A 16,713-nucleotide genomic window follows, 5' to 3' on the forward strand; every position below is an offset into this window, starting at 1 on the left:
GAGACATACTTTCTCGGTATAGGTGTTTAATGGTGAGTAGGTGGCGTCAGAATTTTAGAGAGCGCGCCTAATTAGGCTCTCTAACTTGTTCTTAACTCGCATCTGAACTGCGGCGAAATGACCTTCCACTTAAAGCTCTTCCAGATTTTGTCTTGTTGTCGTTTCCTGACATCTGCCGCTGTTGCGTCCTTTGTTGATCTCACTTGGGCCTTGACACTTAGTTTTTTTCAAGGCTTACTATTCGCTTCCGACACGATAATATGCGAGTCACGAGACGTTAGCTTATACGGATAAATTAAGGCCGAAAAAAAAAACGTAATCAAAGAGAAACACCAATTATGACGCATCACGTGTGGTAGGAAGTGAAATAATGAGCCTCGTGCTTCTCGGCCCCCAGCGAGAGCTGAGGTAGCTCTTCTAGTGGGCGACCGCAACTACAGTGGCACATAACGTTTCGCCAACCAATTAACCGACCTTTCGACACCCCAGACAATGGCTAGGCTGTCTACCTATCTACGTAACTGAAAACACCGCCACGTTTCATAACAAACCGAACACGACAATAAACAAACAAAACTAACAAGACATTGAGTCTGTAGTCAACGGCCGGAACCAGGTCCACAAAGAGCAGAGGGCGGGATACACGGCCACCATGAGCTTGAATGCCACAACGTGCAGACGAGGCTCCAGACGGTCGGCACGTTGCCAATTCAAACCACGCGCTCTCTCTATAATTCGAGCGTGGTACCATTAAAGTTCACAATACGCGACGGGGCAAGCTAGGCGGGCCTCTGCAGCTACGCTAACGCCGCGAGCTGCCACACAAGCCGAAGCTACCTCCTTTCACTTCTCTTGCTGCACCCTTTCTCTAGTCGCTCTCCTCCTCTCCTCAAATTCCTCTGGAGAGGAGTCCGCTTGGTACAAGCGCTTCTCGTCGACTGCGCAAGCGCGCGTCGAGGCGCGGGCAGAGCGGAAACGTGGACTGCGCGTGCGCGGCGCGGGGCGTGCAAGAAAAGGGCGTCTGCACCGGCGCCCGAAGCCAGTTGTGCAGCTCCGCTCGTCCGCCGCGCAGCAGTCGCCCGCTTGCCTCGACAGACAACGACAGACAACGCCTGCGAAGATGCCTCCGCTGAACCTTGGCGATGCATTTCCCAACTTCACCTGCGAGACGACCATCGGCACCATCAACTTCCACGAGTGGCTGGGCGACTCGTAAGTGAATTGCCGCTGCTGCGGCGCGTGTTTCCCGGTAACGATTGGCAGGGCGCCGGCGGCGAGCAAAGCCGGCTGTGTCCCGACGCGGCCGGCGTGGCTCGGAAAGCGAGGGAAAAGCCTGAGGGGCGGGCGCTGGCGCGACTCTTGTGTCAGCTGCTTGCCGGCTGTAGTGTATCTTCTGTGCCGATCTATTTGCATGGGCACGTGCGCTAGAAATATGGTGCCGCTGCATGAATAGTAGTCGTCACCTCTCCATCATCGCGCACGTCTCCATCAAGCGTGAATATGGTGTCGGGGCGCCGTATTTACGCTTTAATGTGTTGTATATATACTGCCTCTATATCAAGTGCGCATAGAGCTGTGCATGTTGACTTGCGTGGCTTCGTAAAAGAAAGAAAAAAAAAAACACATAAGAAATGCTGCGGTACCGATGTTAGCTAAGTGATCTTATTTGCTGTCCTCTACCACCATACTGCTGGCGCTATTACGGGCAATGAGCACCGGACAAAATGGAGGCTGCTTCATTGAAGGTTGTCAACTCGCTATGATTGCAGATTTATTATTGTAAAATGTTCTTGTTGACATTGCAGCTGTCACCCGCAGCCATCATGTTTACTTGCCACAGTTATGGCATGGGCTGCGAAGGGCCCAAAGCCGCAACGGGCCACAGGAGCGAAAGAGAACATTTGCTACGTAAAGGGAATCACGACAGGTTTTTTTTTTTCCCAAAGCTTCATTGTCGAAAATTTCCACTCAGCAAGACCAACCATATAACAAACAAGCTAAGAGCTGAAAGACACGTGTCTAAAGGGGGAGGGGGCTTAGCCCAATGATTGAACTGAAGCTAGATATTTTTTTATCTAAGGAAAAAAAAAAGATAGCTTGTTCAAAGGGGTGGGAATAGAGCTAGCTCAATAGGAGCAAGAACGTCTCTTGAAAACAGAGCAAACAAGTAACAAGCGACGAGAGAGACCCACATTTACAATCTTGTGTTTACGGCTATTTTCATAACGTATTTCTCATAGCGCTAACTGCTTCACCCAGGAAGTGTTGATTGGCAGTGATGTGTCAAAGGGCCCTCGCCCTTTTGACGCTTGCTTGTCTCTGCATAAATGAATAAGAGAAGTTTTTAGGAATAGAAAAAAAAAATATCAAGGAGGTGCACACAAAAAACGGTAGAATGAAAAGCATGATGTGGAGGGAGCACACCTGGTTAACTCAAGCAGGCTAGGTGACTATTTGTCACCCCCTTGTTTCAAAGGGGATGCCAATCAATCATAATCTGTAGGAGGAAAATATGGTGGAATGAAAAATGATAGTTAAATAAAGAATAGGAGAGAAAAAAGGAGGATTGGAAAGTTTTATCTTCGCGCGGAGCCTAAAGTGGAGAAGGGCAGTCATATCTTTCCCACCATCCTGGTTAGTTTCGCGTTATGTGTAAAATAAATAAGAGCAATTAGCAGAGGGGAAAGGTCTCGTCCTCGGCTGTCTTTACACCAAAAGCGTGGTTTTCGGCCTGTATCAACGTATCCAATAAATGAACGTTGTGACCTCCGCTGGAGTTTGCCTGGCTTGGTTCAGACCGTTTTCGTGGGGGGGGGGGGCACAAATGACCTGCAGCGGGACTTCGTAGAGGGAGGTCTCCGAGCTGGCCGTTTTCAAGATGCGCTTACCCGCTGTGGGATCCGGTCTGCATCCACTGGTATTACTGTCTCCAAAATGCTGGGGGTCCGCGGAGAAGGGGACCCCCCCCCCAGGGGTAGCTGTTGCTCGGCCCAGCATCCCTTGGCTCTTCAAACAGCACTCGCTCAAGGACGCTCTGTTTCTTGGTAAGTGGGGGAGAGCTCATCCCGCTGGGACGCTTCTCCAAACCGAGGCCATTTTTCACGCCCGAATGGCACGCTGGCATCGCCCAGCACGTGGTCTCCTGTGGAAGCCGACTGTCGCGCCTGAGCGCGTGCTGAAGTAATGCTGTTACAACCGCTGTCTCCGGTGTTCTTCAGCTTTGCTCCAGAGGGCACACTGAATTACATTAAATAAAGTGTAGCCCAACCATTCAGAAGAGGTGATGAAACGATCCGGGAGAGTCCGAAAAAAAAAAGACAAATGCAGAAAATAAGGTAAAGCTGAAGGGACTAAACTGGAAAAAGTCGGAAGAGAAAAAAAAAATAGTGCCCTTCCACTCTGTGAAGAACGACGACGAGCGAAGCTGTTTTGTGGTCTTCTAAAATGACGGCATTGTATATATGTATGACTACACACACACACACACACACACACACATATATATATATATATATATATATATATATATATATATATATATATGCAACTAAAGCAACAAGCAGCCACCGTACTCCACCTTCATCCCTCTTGATGAACCCAGTCCTTCTTAATCCACCCTAGTCCTAACCACCTTAATGCACCTTAATCAGACTTAATCCACCTTAATTCGTGGGTTGGTGGGTAGACTGCGACGTTATGGTCATCCATCACTGGTTTTGACACTCGTGTTAAGGAACCTACATACATAGGCTACTGTGGATTCAATTTTGTCGACGCGACTTTCGCTACACCCCCTGTCAACGCGCGCACTTTTGGTCAGAACCTAGCCAAATACAGCTTCGCTGTAAAAAAAAAAAAAGTAATTGTATACTTTCTGATTGATGAAGAAAGTGCAAAAGCTGGTTTGAGCTTGTTTTATTTCGTCGTAGAATATTAGCATCAGGTTAGAACTGAAATGCGCGCAAAAAGGGAAAGGACCTGCGCAGCAGAGCAGGGATGTTGCTAAGTCTGCTTATCGTCGCCTATGTTAACGTACGAAAGATAGCAGATGACCAATCCCTTCGTGAAACTGTTCGCGGAAAGCAAACGGCGTTGCTTGACTGGGGCAAAGCGATAGATGAGCTGTGTTAACCGGCTGTTATAGTGCAACAGTATATCGGTTCAGATAGATAATTTGTTCAAAACTCTATACTCATTCATTTGGCAGACAAAAAAAAGTGACCTATTCTTGAGAAAATTGAAAGGCGAACTTACATTTTATATTTGCGCCGAAGGTTGGGTGCCGATATACGTCAGTGTGACGTCACGTATTTCAATGTACTTAATCATATTTGGTCTTTTTGGGGATTTGTCCTTGATTTCTAAGAATGCACTGATTCTCTTCTTTACGAATGAGTAATTAGCTGGACTCAAATCTGTGACGTCGCAGACCTGTGGCGGGAACTTCAGGGCGGAGTCACTACCCGTGTTTAAGGCGAAAGCCATAAATCTGTTTCAAGGTCGCTGTGAGGTACAGAAAAAGTGAGCGAGCTCGCTTCGCGCTCGTGCCACTGCTCGCGCGTTCGTCGTCTTCCACAGCTGGCTCCGACGCCGCTCATCATCAAATAAAGGGGAAGCGGAATGCAGCAATAATGCAACATATACGACTTTGGGTGCTACAGTAAATATGAGGCGGTGCTTGGAATCTGCAAAGGAGTAATGGGGCCAGCGCTAACGTTTGCAAATGCAATTCTATGCTAGCGTTCCCATACTGCCCCTCGGGCTCAACTTTGAGGGAAAGGGCAACAGCGGCGCTGGGGATGAGGAGGGAAATGTCAGTGGTGGTGCGGGAGGGCGTTGAGGGAAAGGGTAACGGTGGCTCTGGGGAGGAAGGGGGAAATGTCAGCAGCAGCTCAGTAGGGGCGTTGAGGGCAAGCGCGGTGGCAGCGCTGGGGAGGAGGAGGGACATATCAGCAGCGGCGCCCGTAGAACGTTCTGGAAACGGCGGCAGCACGCTCGCAGCGCGCTTTAACGCCTTGTATACATCGCTGTGTGGGCTCAGAGCTTCATTCCACATCGCTATGGGTCCAATTAGGCTTTCGCCTTCACATTCTTAGAAAGTTCTTTCTGGGATTTTAAGTGCCAAAAACAGTTATGATTATGAGGCACGCCGTAGTGGAGGGCTCCGGATTAATTTTAACCACCTGGGGTTCTTTAACGTGCACTACAATGCAAGCACACCGGCGTTTTTGCATTTCGCCTCCATCGAAATGCGATCGCCGCAGCCGTTCTAAGTTCCAAGTTCTTTGAACTTAGAAAGTTCTAAGCATCCCCCGTAATATTTATGTTCGTCCTTTCTGGCATACGGTACGAGGTCACCTCATAATGAAAGAACGACAATTTTGGTATTGCAGAAGCATAATTAATAATAGCACTCTTTCGTTTCTCTTGAAACATAGGGCCAGTGAAAAACTAAATAATCGTCCATAGGTGATTCCCTCCAGCATCAACGTCCGAAGTGGCCATCGTCACTTCGGACGCGTTTTTATGAGAGCGTGTCATAAAAGCGCTTTTATGAGAGAGACAGAGAGAGATTTGGTTTAACGGGAAAGCTCGGAATTGGCCCTCCAAGAGGTGTGCAAATCGGCAAGCTCGCCATGTTGTGGTGATGGAAGCGTCGCTGCAGGAAGCTGATTGTGGAAAGTAGGTAACTCGGGTAAAGTTTTCGTCCCTTTAGACGCAGTAGTTCCCTACAAATTAAGTGCTCAAAGCGTCGCCTATTACAGCTTCTCTCGTGAAAAATATAATTGGTTACTGTAAAAAAGGAAGTGAATTACAGTGAGCGTTACCGAGTAAAAAAAAGTAATCGTTCAATTACAAAATTACCAGAAAAAACGTAATTCATTACAAGTAAACAATTACATGTAATTCGTTACGTACAAGTCTGGTGATGTACAAGCCTTCGTGGTCGACAACCGGAACCACGCATTTTTTCACGTAATCTGGCTCATCGCTGCTTGTACTAGCCACTTCCCGTAGGACCCACCGTGGTCGCTCAGTGGTTAGGGTGTTGGGCTGCTGAGCACGAGATCGCGGGATCGAATCCCGGCCACGGCGGCAGAAAACACCCGTGTAGTTAGATTTAGGTGCACTTTAAAGAAACCCAGATGGTCCAAATTAATCTGGAGTACCCCACTATGTCGTGCCTCATAATCATATGGCGGTTTTGGCACGTAATTCATCGTTATTATTTTATTTACTTCCCGTAAAGACCTGAGCAGTCTGACTGGCTGAGACATAATCAGCCTAAAATATAGCACGTTCCACGGTGGTTCAGCGGCTATGGGGTTCTGCTGCAGAGGACAAGCTTACGGGTTTGATTCCCGGCCACAGCTGCTGCATTTTGACGGCGGCGAAACGCAAGCGTATTTAGATTAAGGTGCGGGTTAAAGAAGCGCAGGCAGTCAAAAATTAATATTGGCACCTTCCACTACGGTGTTTCCCATAGCCCGAGTGTTCTTTTGGGGCGTTAAAACCCAGGAAATAATGAATCAACAAATTAGAAAAGAAAAACGTGGAAGTCGCGGCTGTGACGGTTGGTAAAGGCTTCACTGGCAATATGTATAGATATGCCCATCATATGCTCTCGGAGTATGGAGTCTCTAGTGGCTGTTGATCCTGCAGGCTCTCGATCCCTAAAGGTCGCGGCACGTCTTTGTCACGACTTGTGTCTTCAGTTTCCCGGCGTCGTATATACTTCAATACAAAAACGCCCGTGTACCGTGCATCGGGTGCGAAATAAAGAACCCCAGGTGGGCGAAATTAATCCTGAGTGCCCCACTACGGGTGTCTCATAAAGCGATCGTGGTTTTGGCTCGTAAAACTCCAGAAATTATTGGCGGGGAAACGACGGTCTGTGCGTTGTTCCCAGCCGACGTGGTTCTGGTCCTGCATAAGGTATAGCAAAAGCACGGCCTCTTGCCATACTGATCTCTGCAGTAGTCTTTCTTTGGATCGGCTAACCCCCATAGTCTAGAATGTTCCTTCACTCCACCTCGAGTTGAGTAAGTGGATGGCAACGCCGCCCCTCGAGAGAAGTGGTCACTGCGCTTCAGTGTCTTTCCACGGGATATTCTTGTGAAGCGTAACGTCTTGTTCAGCCGAGGAGCGGCGCTGTGCTCATCTCGGTGGAGTGGAGAAAGAGCTTCGAGTCGAGGAGCGTTTGTGAATACTGGGGTAAGTCAGAGGGCGGAATTTCCAGTGACGGCGTCGCGCATTGCGGGCACCGCGTTTTAGTAAAGTGAAAGTATTCCTCGAAAGGATGACCCCCTCCCGAAAAACACGGCCCCGGGTTTAATTCAATTGAGCATCAATCGCGCTTGTTCCTTTGTGTCCCTATGAAAAGGCTAAGCTCCGCAAGTAAAACGCCATCGGTAATTAAGAAGCTTCGCTGCACTCGGCGTCTACTTTTATCCCTGGCTCTGTTATTGCATGATCCCGACAGCCTTATCTGAGTTGCCTCAGCATCGTATGCTGCTGTCGCAACCTGGCAGCTGTATTGAAGAAATCCGTTTACGAGTGGCTTTAGTTTAGCCTCAGTGACCGTTGGCCCGCAAGCCCACTTTCTTTCTTCTTTTTTTTTTCCACCGTTAGCAGTGGCTCCGCTGCCTTTTTGAGAGAGGCGGGCTTTCCTGCTATCCGAGTTCGCGTTTCCCACGTGTTCTTCCTTATCGCTTACCTTTTGCGTCTGCTTTACGGGTATCTGTGCGAGGCACCTTGGTCTTCGAGTGCTGGCAGACTGCAGTGAATGATCCCCGTCGTCTCTGCCACTTCAAAGACTCGGCGAGAGTTACGAAAGCTCCGGCACCCCGCAATTTTTCTACTCCGAGCTTCGTGGTAGCTTCTTAGCAACGTTATATGCATTTTAATGTTTGCACGAGAATAAATGATTGATCTGAAGAGAGAGGAAACGTCCAAGCTTTCTTTCCTGTTTCGGAGGCTCTGTTTCTTCACCACCAGAAGGCGTGCAAACTGTCACGCTTGTTGCGGCGTTCACGTAAAATGTTCGCGAAAAGAAGGAATTTCGAGAGTGATGCCGGAATTTACTTTGGTGTTGAGTCAACATGTTCGTTTCTTTTTTTTTCAGTTTTATAATTTTTTTTAATTTAATGGGTTTAGGAGGAGGAGGAGAGATAGAGAGAAGGCAGGGATGTTAACCAGAAATGCGTCTGGCAGGCTACCTTACTCTGGGGGACGGGAAAGAGTGACTAGAAAGGTAAGATAGAGAGGAGGAGGAGGGGGGAGGAAGGACACGGTGAGCTTGTGCACGCACGCGGAGGGCCCGAGCAAGTCAAAGGCGTTCATATAGGCCAGTCGCCCTCAGGAAAGACAACAGTGCCTGAATTCACAGCTTTGTGGGCCGACGAGCGATGGGGACGGTCTTCAAGCAGCACCTGCACGGACAACGGCAGATCGTCCAGTTGTCGCAATGCGATAGATAATGTTTGTCTTTCCGACTGAAATCGATCGCAGTGACACAATAAATGTTCGATGTTCTCTGCCGCAGGCGTCGCAAGCAGCACTTTCGGTCATTCTAATCAAAGCGGAGTATGCCTTTGTGAAAGCCACTCCCAACCAAAACCGATATACAAGCGATGCCTCACGTCGGCGAAGCCCGAGTTGGAGCGAAGGGTTCAGTTCGTGTAGCCTGGTGCGCCTTATATTTGGGGGTGTACACTCGGTTAAGGATAGCTTGCGTGCCAGGTGACGAAACTGCCTTGCAGCGTCTGTCCTAGAAAGGGGAATGGGAACGCTGTGTTGTTCTAATTTAATGGTTTAAAGCACCTATTATAGCCCGGTTGTTGGTTTTGGACGTTAAATTTAAGGGGTTTAACGTCCCAAAACAACTACTGGGCTATAATAGATGCTTTATTGTGTGACTACGCATTAATGTAGACTACCTGGGGTTCTTGAAGTGAAAGCACAGTGCACGATTGTATTTGCATTCAGCCTGCTTCGGAATGTAGCCTCGATCAGTGGCAGGGAATCGAACCCTCGGCCTCGTCGTGCTCGTCAACAGAATGCCATAGCCAGTTTGACAGCTCACACTTTTTTTGAAGGCATTCACGCGTTTAACGTCTGCCTGCTCGGCGTTAAAAATGGCCTTGCTTTTTCTCGTACCTTGTTGCAGAACGAAAGAAGTCAAAACACAACACGAGGTTAATATATACGATAAATAGAACATCTACCTTACGCTTTTGCCTAAGCTTTCCCTGTTACCTCCATAAACTATGGTGGCGTATACCTTGCCGTGCCAGCGAATTTCGGCATGCGATCGTGGACGGTGTTCGCGCTGCCGCACAGTGATTCGGCTTCGTTCATTTACCGTGTACATTCGGTTCCTTTCATCCCATTCTTCCGTCTACTACTTTACGAAAGTTCCCATGAGCGCGCTGTGACATAGATGCCAAATTCTTCTCAGTCCTGTGCACGGGAAACATTCTGTGAGAACAGCTGCTGTGTCAGTGACTGTGAGGACCTTGTCCGAGTTTGGCTTTAGGGATAAAGCTGATTTCGAACAATTCCGCTGAGCGCTGTGCAGTGACCTCTCCTAAAGTCCCTATATAAGAAAAGTACCGCCATCCTTTGATAAACGCCGCTTCTCTCTCTTTCCTGTATCTCCGATTGGACGATGATAGCGCGCGCTTTTCACTTCTTTATATTTTCTTTTTTTCCGCCTCAGAGCTATGTTGAAAGTCCTCTGCGCAGCCGCAGTCGCCGGCGGCGGCGGCGGCGCGCGCCCGGCCTGAAAGCTTCAACCTGGACTTTCTAGGTGCGCCACCGTCGACTTGGCTTTCGCAAGCAAATGTAAAGAAAAAAGCAAGCACTTTAGGAGAGGAGGCGGCAGAGGAAAGAGTAGATGGCGGTACTTTTCTTATATAGGGACTTTAACCTCTCCTATGTATGCGGCGCTGGGAATTTTTGATTACGAAATGGCGCTGGTATATTTGTATAGGCACCCTGCGCTAAAGCTTTGCAGAGTAGACAGCAGCGCCAGAATATACAGCCCAACGAGTGATTTAAGCAAAACTGGAGGGAGGCTGCATACATTCGACGTGAGACTTTCGATCGCTTATCACGGGGCAAGTGTCCAAGTTGTGAAAACGTTGAAAGTGCGCGTGCGCACTTTCAACGTTTTTAACGTTTTTCAACGTCGCTCGTCTGAGTGTTATGCCCTGTGCATGCGCAGGGCATAACACTCAGGCGAGCGAAGAAATGACCGCTATCGTTTGGAATGGCGTATTATTTTCATCACATCTCTAGCGGCCGGTGTCGGCGACGCTGGGGTGAAAAATGAAAACGTCGTAGCGCCCTCTGAACAGTCCAGGGTGCCCATACCGTATCGTCGCCTCTATTATACGTAAACTTTTCTTTGCGTCTGGTTGCTTTCTCTGCGTATAATTATAGTGAAAGCTGCGAGCAACGAATGTTTGTCTCCTGACTTTCGGTCGCTTTATCGCGCCTCGCTTTTAGGAGGCAACGGGGAGCTCCAGCTGGAGTGCGAAACTTGATGCTCACTATAGGTTTGTTTTTGTACTCTGTCTGAACTCAACTCTTCGCTGACAAGAATGATCGTATCAGACTTACTAGTTCCTTTTTTTTTCGACCTAGTTTCCGATCGCTTTCCGACAAACGTGGAACTCCGTCTCGGCATCGTGCGATTACTGTTCCATCGTTGCTTTTGGCGTTCCTTTCTTTGTCTAGTGCGCGTTTCGAGATTTAATTTTTTTTACCACTTTTTCGACCTGCGCTCCATCGGGTTCGGCGCGCTCTATCGCTGCTGCTAAAAATCCAGACAGGAAGCTGAATTACGCACGTACGCCGGCACGTGTCAATCGCGTTGTGCGCTCAGCTGGCGAAGCGGCCGGCGCTATGGAACCACGACTGCTCGACAAAAACACGAGGTGTGTGTGTGTGTGTTTTCATCGAGAGGCCTTGGTGGAATCAGTGTGCCTATAGTGGCCAGACGGCGCAGTGATTTCTTCATCTACTAGACTGCCAGAACTGCCGACGTCAGCTACTTGGAGGTCGAAGAAAATCGGACGCTTCCAATAGCTGAGGGTGCAAGCCTGTTCCATAGCCTGTCTGAGACAGTTTTCTAAGAATACTATAGAGCGAAATTTGGCGCTAGACGTTGCGTGCGCGGCGCGCTATACGGCTGACCAGCCTCCATGCCAGGAATGTTGGGCAGAATGGTTTAGCCTCTAACTTCGCCATTATGGATTCGAACGATCTTGTGAATTCTCGCGGTCACTTTATATTGAAGCTCCTTTTTTTGTCACTGGTTTATATTATGTGGCAATAACTATTCACGTTTAGCCAGTAAGCTCTACCATTCGATCATTTTTAGAAAGTTACAAAGACAACTTATTATTTAGAACATACATGCATGCAATGCATACATGCATACTGTGCTACTTATGAAACATTGTCTAGACTTAGGGAGAGGCACATATCTAAATGTCAAGATTGATCTATGCGCTGCAAATTACGCGATCACATCAATAGTTCGGAATGTAAAACGCCCGAATGTTGTATTAGAACCTTGAGATTATCACGCAACTACCGAGAATAATAAAAGACGCTGCGTTTGATGCACTTTTTTTCAAATAAATGCATGTCAAAACCTCTACAGCGCCTGATTCCTGTCGTGGCACAACGATTGCTGCACCCGATTTCCCTGTAATATTGTAATAGCATGAAATGATGTCGGAACTTGGTAAGACAAACCTTTGCGAGATTATGTATGACAGTGCTCTTACTTGCGCGTGCCTGTCACCCCGAGTTAAAGAAGCGCGTTGTGGCCGCGTGCAGTCGGTTAGAGCTCCCACAGTTGCGTAGATTGTCGAAGCTTGCGTGTAGGAAATCTAGCGATGGAACGTAAACCACCGTTTCAAATTGAGGACAACGCGAATTTTCGTTACGATTTGGCGTGGCTTCGACGTCGTTCGAAAAAGCACATTACGGCATGTTTCATTGTTGTCGAAGCCTAAGTTGTGCCCCAGAAGTGCTTCTCTTGCAACCTCATGTAGAGGCCCGTTATGACAGCGGATCGTTGTCCCATCTGTCGACAGCTGTGGATTGCAGTCGAAGATGTGGCCCAGAAGCGTCTGGTCATGGCCAAGTCCCGCCGCGGTTGTAAAAAAAATGGAGCACTACTCGTTGAAGTTGTTTGTATAAGTTCCTGCTTAAAAATGTGTGCGCTTTATGTCTTGTGCTTTACTTTTCTGATACTGGCTGAACGGAAAGAGCAGCGCGAAGCGCATGCAGGGCGACTCGAATCTCTAAACAGGTATTCACCCCGATCACCGTGTGCTTATATGCCCAGTGGCCAGCTAGCAACGTTCTTGAGCCATAGGAACCCTGAACTGGGGGCCCTTCCCCGCGCAAGCAAAAATAAACTTACTTTTTATTTTATTTTTCAAGGTTTTTTTCCTCTTCCTTTGCATTCAGTTACCTGGATTATTTCCTAAGCTCCGGTACTGGCACTAAGGAAACTCGGCTAACCGTAAATATGAGTCGCGTTTTAAAGCGAAGCTTTTGCTGATGTTTGCTGTTACAAGATGTTGATGCTTGCTGCTGCAAGATGTTTGCTGTTGCGGGTAACGGACATGTATACTTTATGTTGGCCCACTCCTGTAAGACGTGAAGGCCGGCCGAATGTAACAAAACATGCCAGTTGTTATAACGTCAATGGGGGAGCTCATGGGGTGGATGCGGTTGCGAATGGACTTGAATATTTAAAGGCACACCAAATAAAACAACTGTTTGAGCTGTATTAGTAAACTGCCCTTCTGCAATACGGAAAGAGTTAATTTCAGCGTGAGAAAAGGCTTGATACACGCCATAGAAGACGCACAAACCAAGGACGGCTGGCCACGCCGCCCTGAAGTTCCCGCACCAGCTGTCCATCACGTCTCGGGTTTTGATGGTGTCTGCTACAGTCTGTAGTCAATTTTTTATCTGTAAAGATTGACTGTATCGTATTCTAGAAAAAAGAGAGAGAAAAAGAAAACCACAGAATGAACGTAGCATGCATCAAGAACTATCACTGAGCCACAACCGCTCAAATGCGAAAAGAATTTTGAAATCCGCGACGTCACAGATATATACGTACTGGTGCCGGGGTTTCGGTGCGAAAAAAAAAATAATTTTGAACTTCGATCGTAATTTTTGCTTTAGTATGTAGTTATTATTTGCCGCAAAATTTACAAATATAGAGTTTTGAGACTATATCATGCTAAACTGATTTATTGTTTCTCTTTAGTACCTTTTTAAGGTTGCGTAAACTTTTGGGCATACATTTTTATCAAACGCAAGAAATTAAACACTCGAAAGAACCATCTAGCGATGTTTCTTTTTTTTAGTGTTTAATTGCTTTAACGCGTGTGCCCGGCACGGTCTTCTCAGCAACGCTATGCAACTCTTAGACACACTTACGCTTTGCGAAAGGGAAGTATGAACCACATAGTGTCGAATAAAATGCGCATATTCGTTATGACGATGGACGTAAAAAAAAAAAAAAGAGACCCTCTGAAGCAATGCAAAGAAGACCAGGATGGAAGCTCCGGCTAGTTTGGTTTGACATCTGGAGCGGTAGAGCACCGCGAAAAACAAAGCCAGAAAGAGAGACGTGCTGAACACCAGCGCCTGTAAAGATCACTATGCGCGAAATTTCTAATTACGCGCACATACGTACCTGACCGGCGATTTCCCAGCTCTGAACTTGACCGAACAACCCCGCGTTTCTATTTAATGTTCTCGCTGCCATCGGCAGCGCGAGGCACACCCAAGCCTTGCATCACAAAATCGAAAGGATTAGCTGAGCGCCATCGACTGCGCATCGACGCATTCATCAAGGCCAGCGCCCGCTCTGCGCAATTCGTGTTTCGTCTCCCTTAGCGGCTAGGCTGTTAACATATTTTCCCATTTGAACGAAAGGCTCTGCATGCAAGGAGCTGGCGGCGAATCTCGCTTCCGGCAGCGGCTGTACGCAACTTGTAGCGGGTGAGCGACGTCAATTCGTCGGCGGCTGCGGCAGGCAAGGCTACGTCAATTAGGGGGTATGCGGGGCGTGTCAGGCGCTTTGATGCGCCTTTTTATGTGGCTGGCTGCTGTGCCGGCGGGCGTTTATTGACGGCCGAGCCACATCCTCTCCCCTCTCCCTCTAGCATTGGACACAAGCCTCCACTAGTGTTACGTGCGTAAGTGGACGAATCTGTTGCCCCCATCCACACACACACACACACACACACACACACACACACACACACACACACACACCTCCCTCCCCCCTCCTTTTTGTTCTATATTTTTGCGGGATCTCGCCTCTTCGCCGCGGAATGCAAGCAGCAGCGCAGTTGTCTACACTAAGCGGTGTCTTATGCAAATCTGCTGTCACATTTTGTGGCATTTGTCCGTCCATGCTGTCTATCCAAGAATGCACGGAGCAGAACCCCGAAGTATACGTTCCTAACACGCCACGCCCACCACTAATCCTCTTGTTTGGGGGCGAAGAGCCGGAAACTCGCGCACTCATGACGTCGATCCTGATGGCAAGGAGCTTCATTGGAGTCAGTTGAACCAGCGACCTCGTGCTCAGCAGCGCAGCGCCGTATCCGCGGGGCCACCGCGGAGGCTTCCAATGAAGGTGTCCTCGAACCCTCGACGAAGACACGCTTGTACTTTTGTTGCGTTGTGGCGAGTAAGTCGTCGGCTTGCGCAACTGCCTTATTGTCGAATTTCGTTGTTCTGTGCCGAAAATAATTTCCTAAACGGAGAGAGCCGCATAAAATGCCTTTAGAAATCGACGCTGAGCACAGCTCGTTAAAGAAAAAAAAAAAAAAATAAGCAGCAAAGAAAGCTCGTCGTCTGTACGGATGAGTCATTTTAACTCGCCACTTGAAAACAGACGCCGGCGTGCACGGACACGTATCTGCTGATTCTTTTTGTTGTAAGTGCGCGAGGCGTGCCAGCGTTGGGCATGCCTGTTCCGCCTTGCATTTCATCATAGAGTGGCCTATGAATATTAGGCCTGCTGTTTCCGTCCAATTATTATAGAAAATAAGCCGTGAACGAGCTGAAACGAAATGTTTTTTTGGTTTGTTCTTTTTTTTTCAGTCGTCGTGAACCACCAGGCAACAGCGCTAACATTAGCTGGTCTTGCAGAAATACTTCGTCGCGTGCTCTCCGTATCTCCTGCAATAACGTTTTCGCAGAATAACCATCCCTGACGCGTCATTGACTATCCACCCTATATACGGCGCGGTGATCTTGTGGGGTTGTGGAGAAGCACCGGAGGCATTCTTTATGCGCGAAAGTCGTCGATGCACTGCGTCGGCTCGTGCGTTATGGTTGAGTTGAAGTAAACCGCACTGCAGCGGCTCGGTGGAAGCGGCCGACATTGTGAAGCAATTAAAACTTTCCGTCATGCATGTCTCGCGTGACTGAAATCATGTAACACCAGACCGACTTGTTTACTCGCCCGGCAGGCTTCGGTTGTGCCGGGGGACGTGTCACTCGCACTCCTTATAACCAAGGACGACGATGCGTTAACAGTCATCCAGACGGGGTGTAGAAAAAGGACGACGACCGGCTTAACTGTCTCTGGTTTGGCAGACACCCAAGCGACTGACCTCATCCGTCATACCCTTCGCACCTTGATAAACGGCTTCGCGCGTTACACTGTCTGCAGATCCAACGAAAGAGTTGTCAGAGCGTCGCGTCCGATGGAAAAACGATTTTTTTTTGCAGCTAATACAGCCGTCTTCCAAATGGGGATGCAGTGGATATTTACTCGCAAAAACCGCACATTGCTCTCAAAATAACAAGTGGAGTTGCGAAGTCGCACAAAGATTTAACCGTTTAGGAACTTCCGTGCTACGACAACTATTGTAGTCGGCCGTACCCCTGTGGGCAGAAGTTTTCGAAGCATGAGGTACGCAAAGAATATGTATTTTCTCAGCCAGCGCTTTCACCAAGGAATTTAGAGGTGCACTCTGCAATACGTATGCCCTGTGTGGCAGTGAGGCTGCAAGAAAATTTAACTTCCTAGCGACTTCCATGTGCGAAAATCTTTTTTTCGAAAATATTTTTTCGTGCGTCTATACATATCAGCTGTCAATTCGGATTGTATTGAGGCTTGCAGAGCGTCGAAACTTAGCGCCTATTGCCTGCCGTTCTGTCGGCATTCTCTGTACCAACCCACTCCTAGCTGATTCACTCTGTGGGCACAAAATGTATTTATCTCGAACATTCACGTGCTAATACACCTTGAAAGTAACGATCACTAGATGTTATTATTATTATTATTATTATTATTATTATTATTATTATTATTATTATTATTTATAAGCATTGCGTAGGTAAGAATTTCTTCTTGTTCGAGTATTACTATATCATCAACGTAAAAATAAAATGTATTTTCTTATTCTGAAACACTAAGTGTGGAGAAAAGTTAAAGGTGTGACGTTTTCATTTGCCACTTGCGGCCGTTCGCGGCGTCTTCACAGCTACGCGCTGACAAAGAATAAAGAGCGTTTTACTAAGTATTCTCTCTTCTCGTCTATACGGGCTGGTGTGAGTGAAGTTTTACGTAATTAAAAAAAAATCGCCTGTGGCAGAGAGCACAATTCTTCTCCTTGAGCTGGATTATTCAGAGAGGTAGACATTACT

General features: G+C 47.9%; 2 protein-coding genes across 3 annotated transcripts in view; one reads left to right on the forward strand and one right to left on the reverse strand.

The window, feature by feature from the left end:
* The first annotated feature begins 1,029 nt into the window (after positions 1–1,029).
* LOC119437237 (peroxiredoxin-6-like) overlaps positions 1,030–16,713 on the forward strand; it is a 34,643-nt gene continuing 18,959 nt past the window's right edge. The window contains exon 1 of the mRNA XM_037704280.2: positions 1,030–1,212. Coding sequence (XP_037560208.1) covers positions 1,121–1,212 — 92 coding nt within the window. The 5' untranslated portion in view covers positions 1,030–1,120. The remainder of the gene's footprint in view (positions 1,213–16,713) is intronic.
* LOC119452947 (uncharacterized) overlaps positions 11,107–16,713 on the reverse strand; it is an 87,233-nt gene continuing 81,626 nt past the window's right edge. For both annotated transcript variants that reach the window (XM_049660376.1, XM_049660374.1), the window contains one exon: positions 11,107–13,002. In XM_049660376.1, the coding sequence (XP_049516333.1) occupies positions 12,857–13,002 (146 nt within the window). In that variant the 3' untranslated portion in view covers positions 11,107–12,856. The remainder of the gene's footprint in view (positions 13,003–16,713) is intronic.

Source organism: Dermacentor silvarum, chromosome 1 (assembly GCF_013339745.2).
Source record: "Dermacentor silvarum isolate Dsil-2018 chromosome 1, BIME_Dsil_1.4, whole genome shotgun sequence".
Taxonomy (NCBI): domain Eukaryota; kingdom Metazoa; phylum Arthropoda; class Arachnida; order Ixodida; family Ixodidae; genus Dermacentor; species Dermacentor silvarum.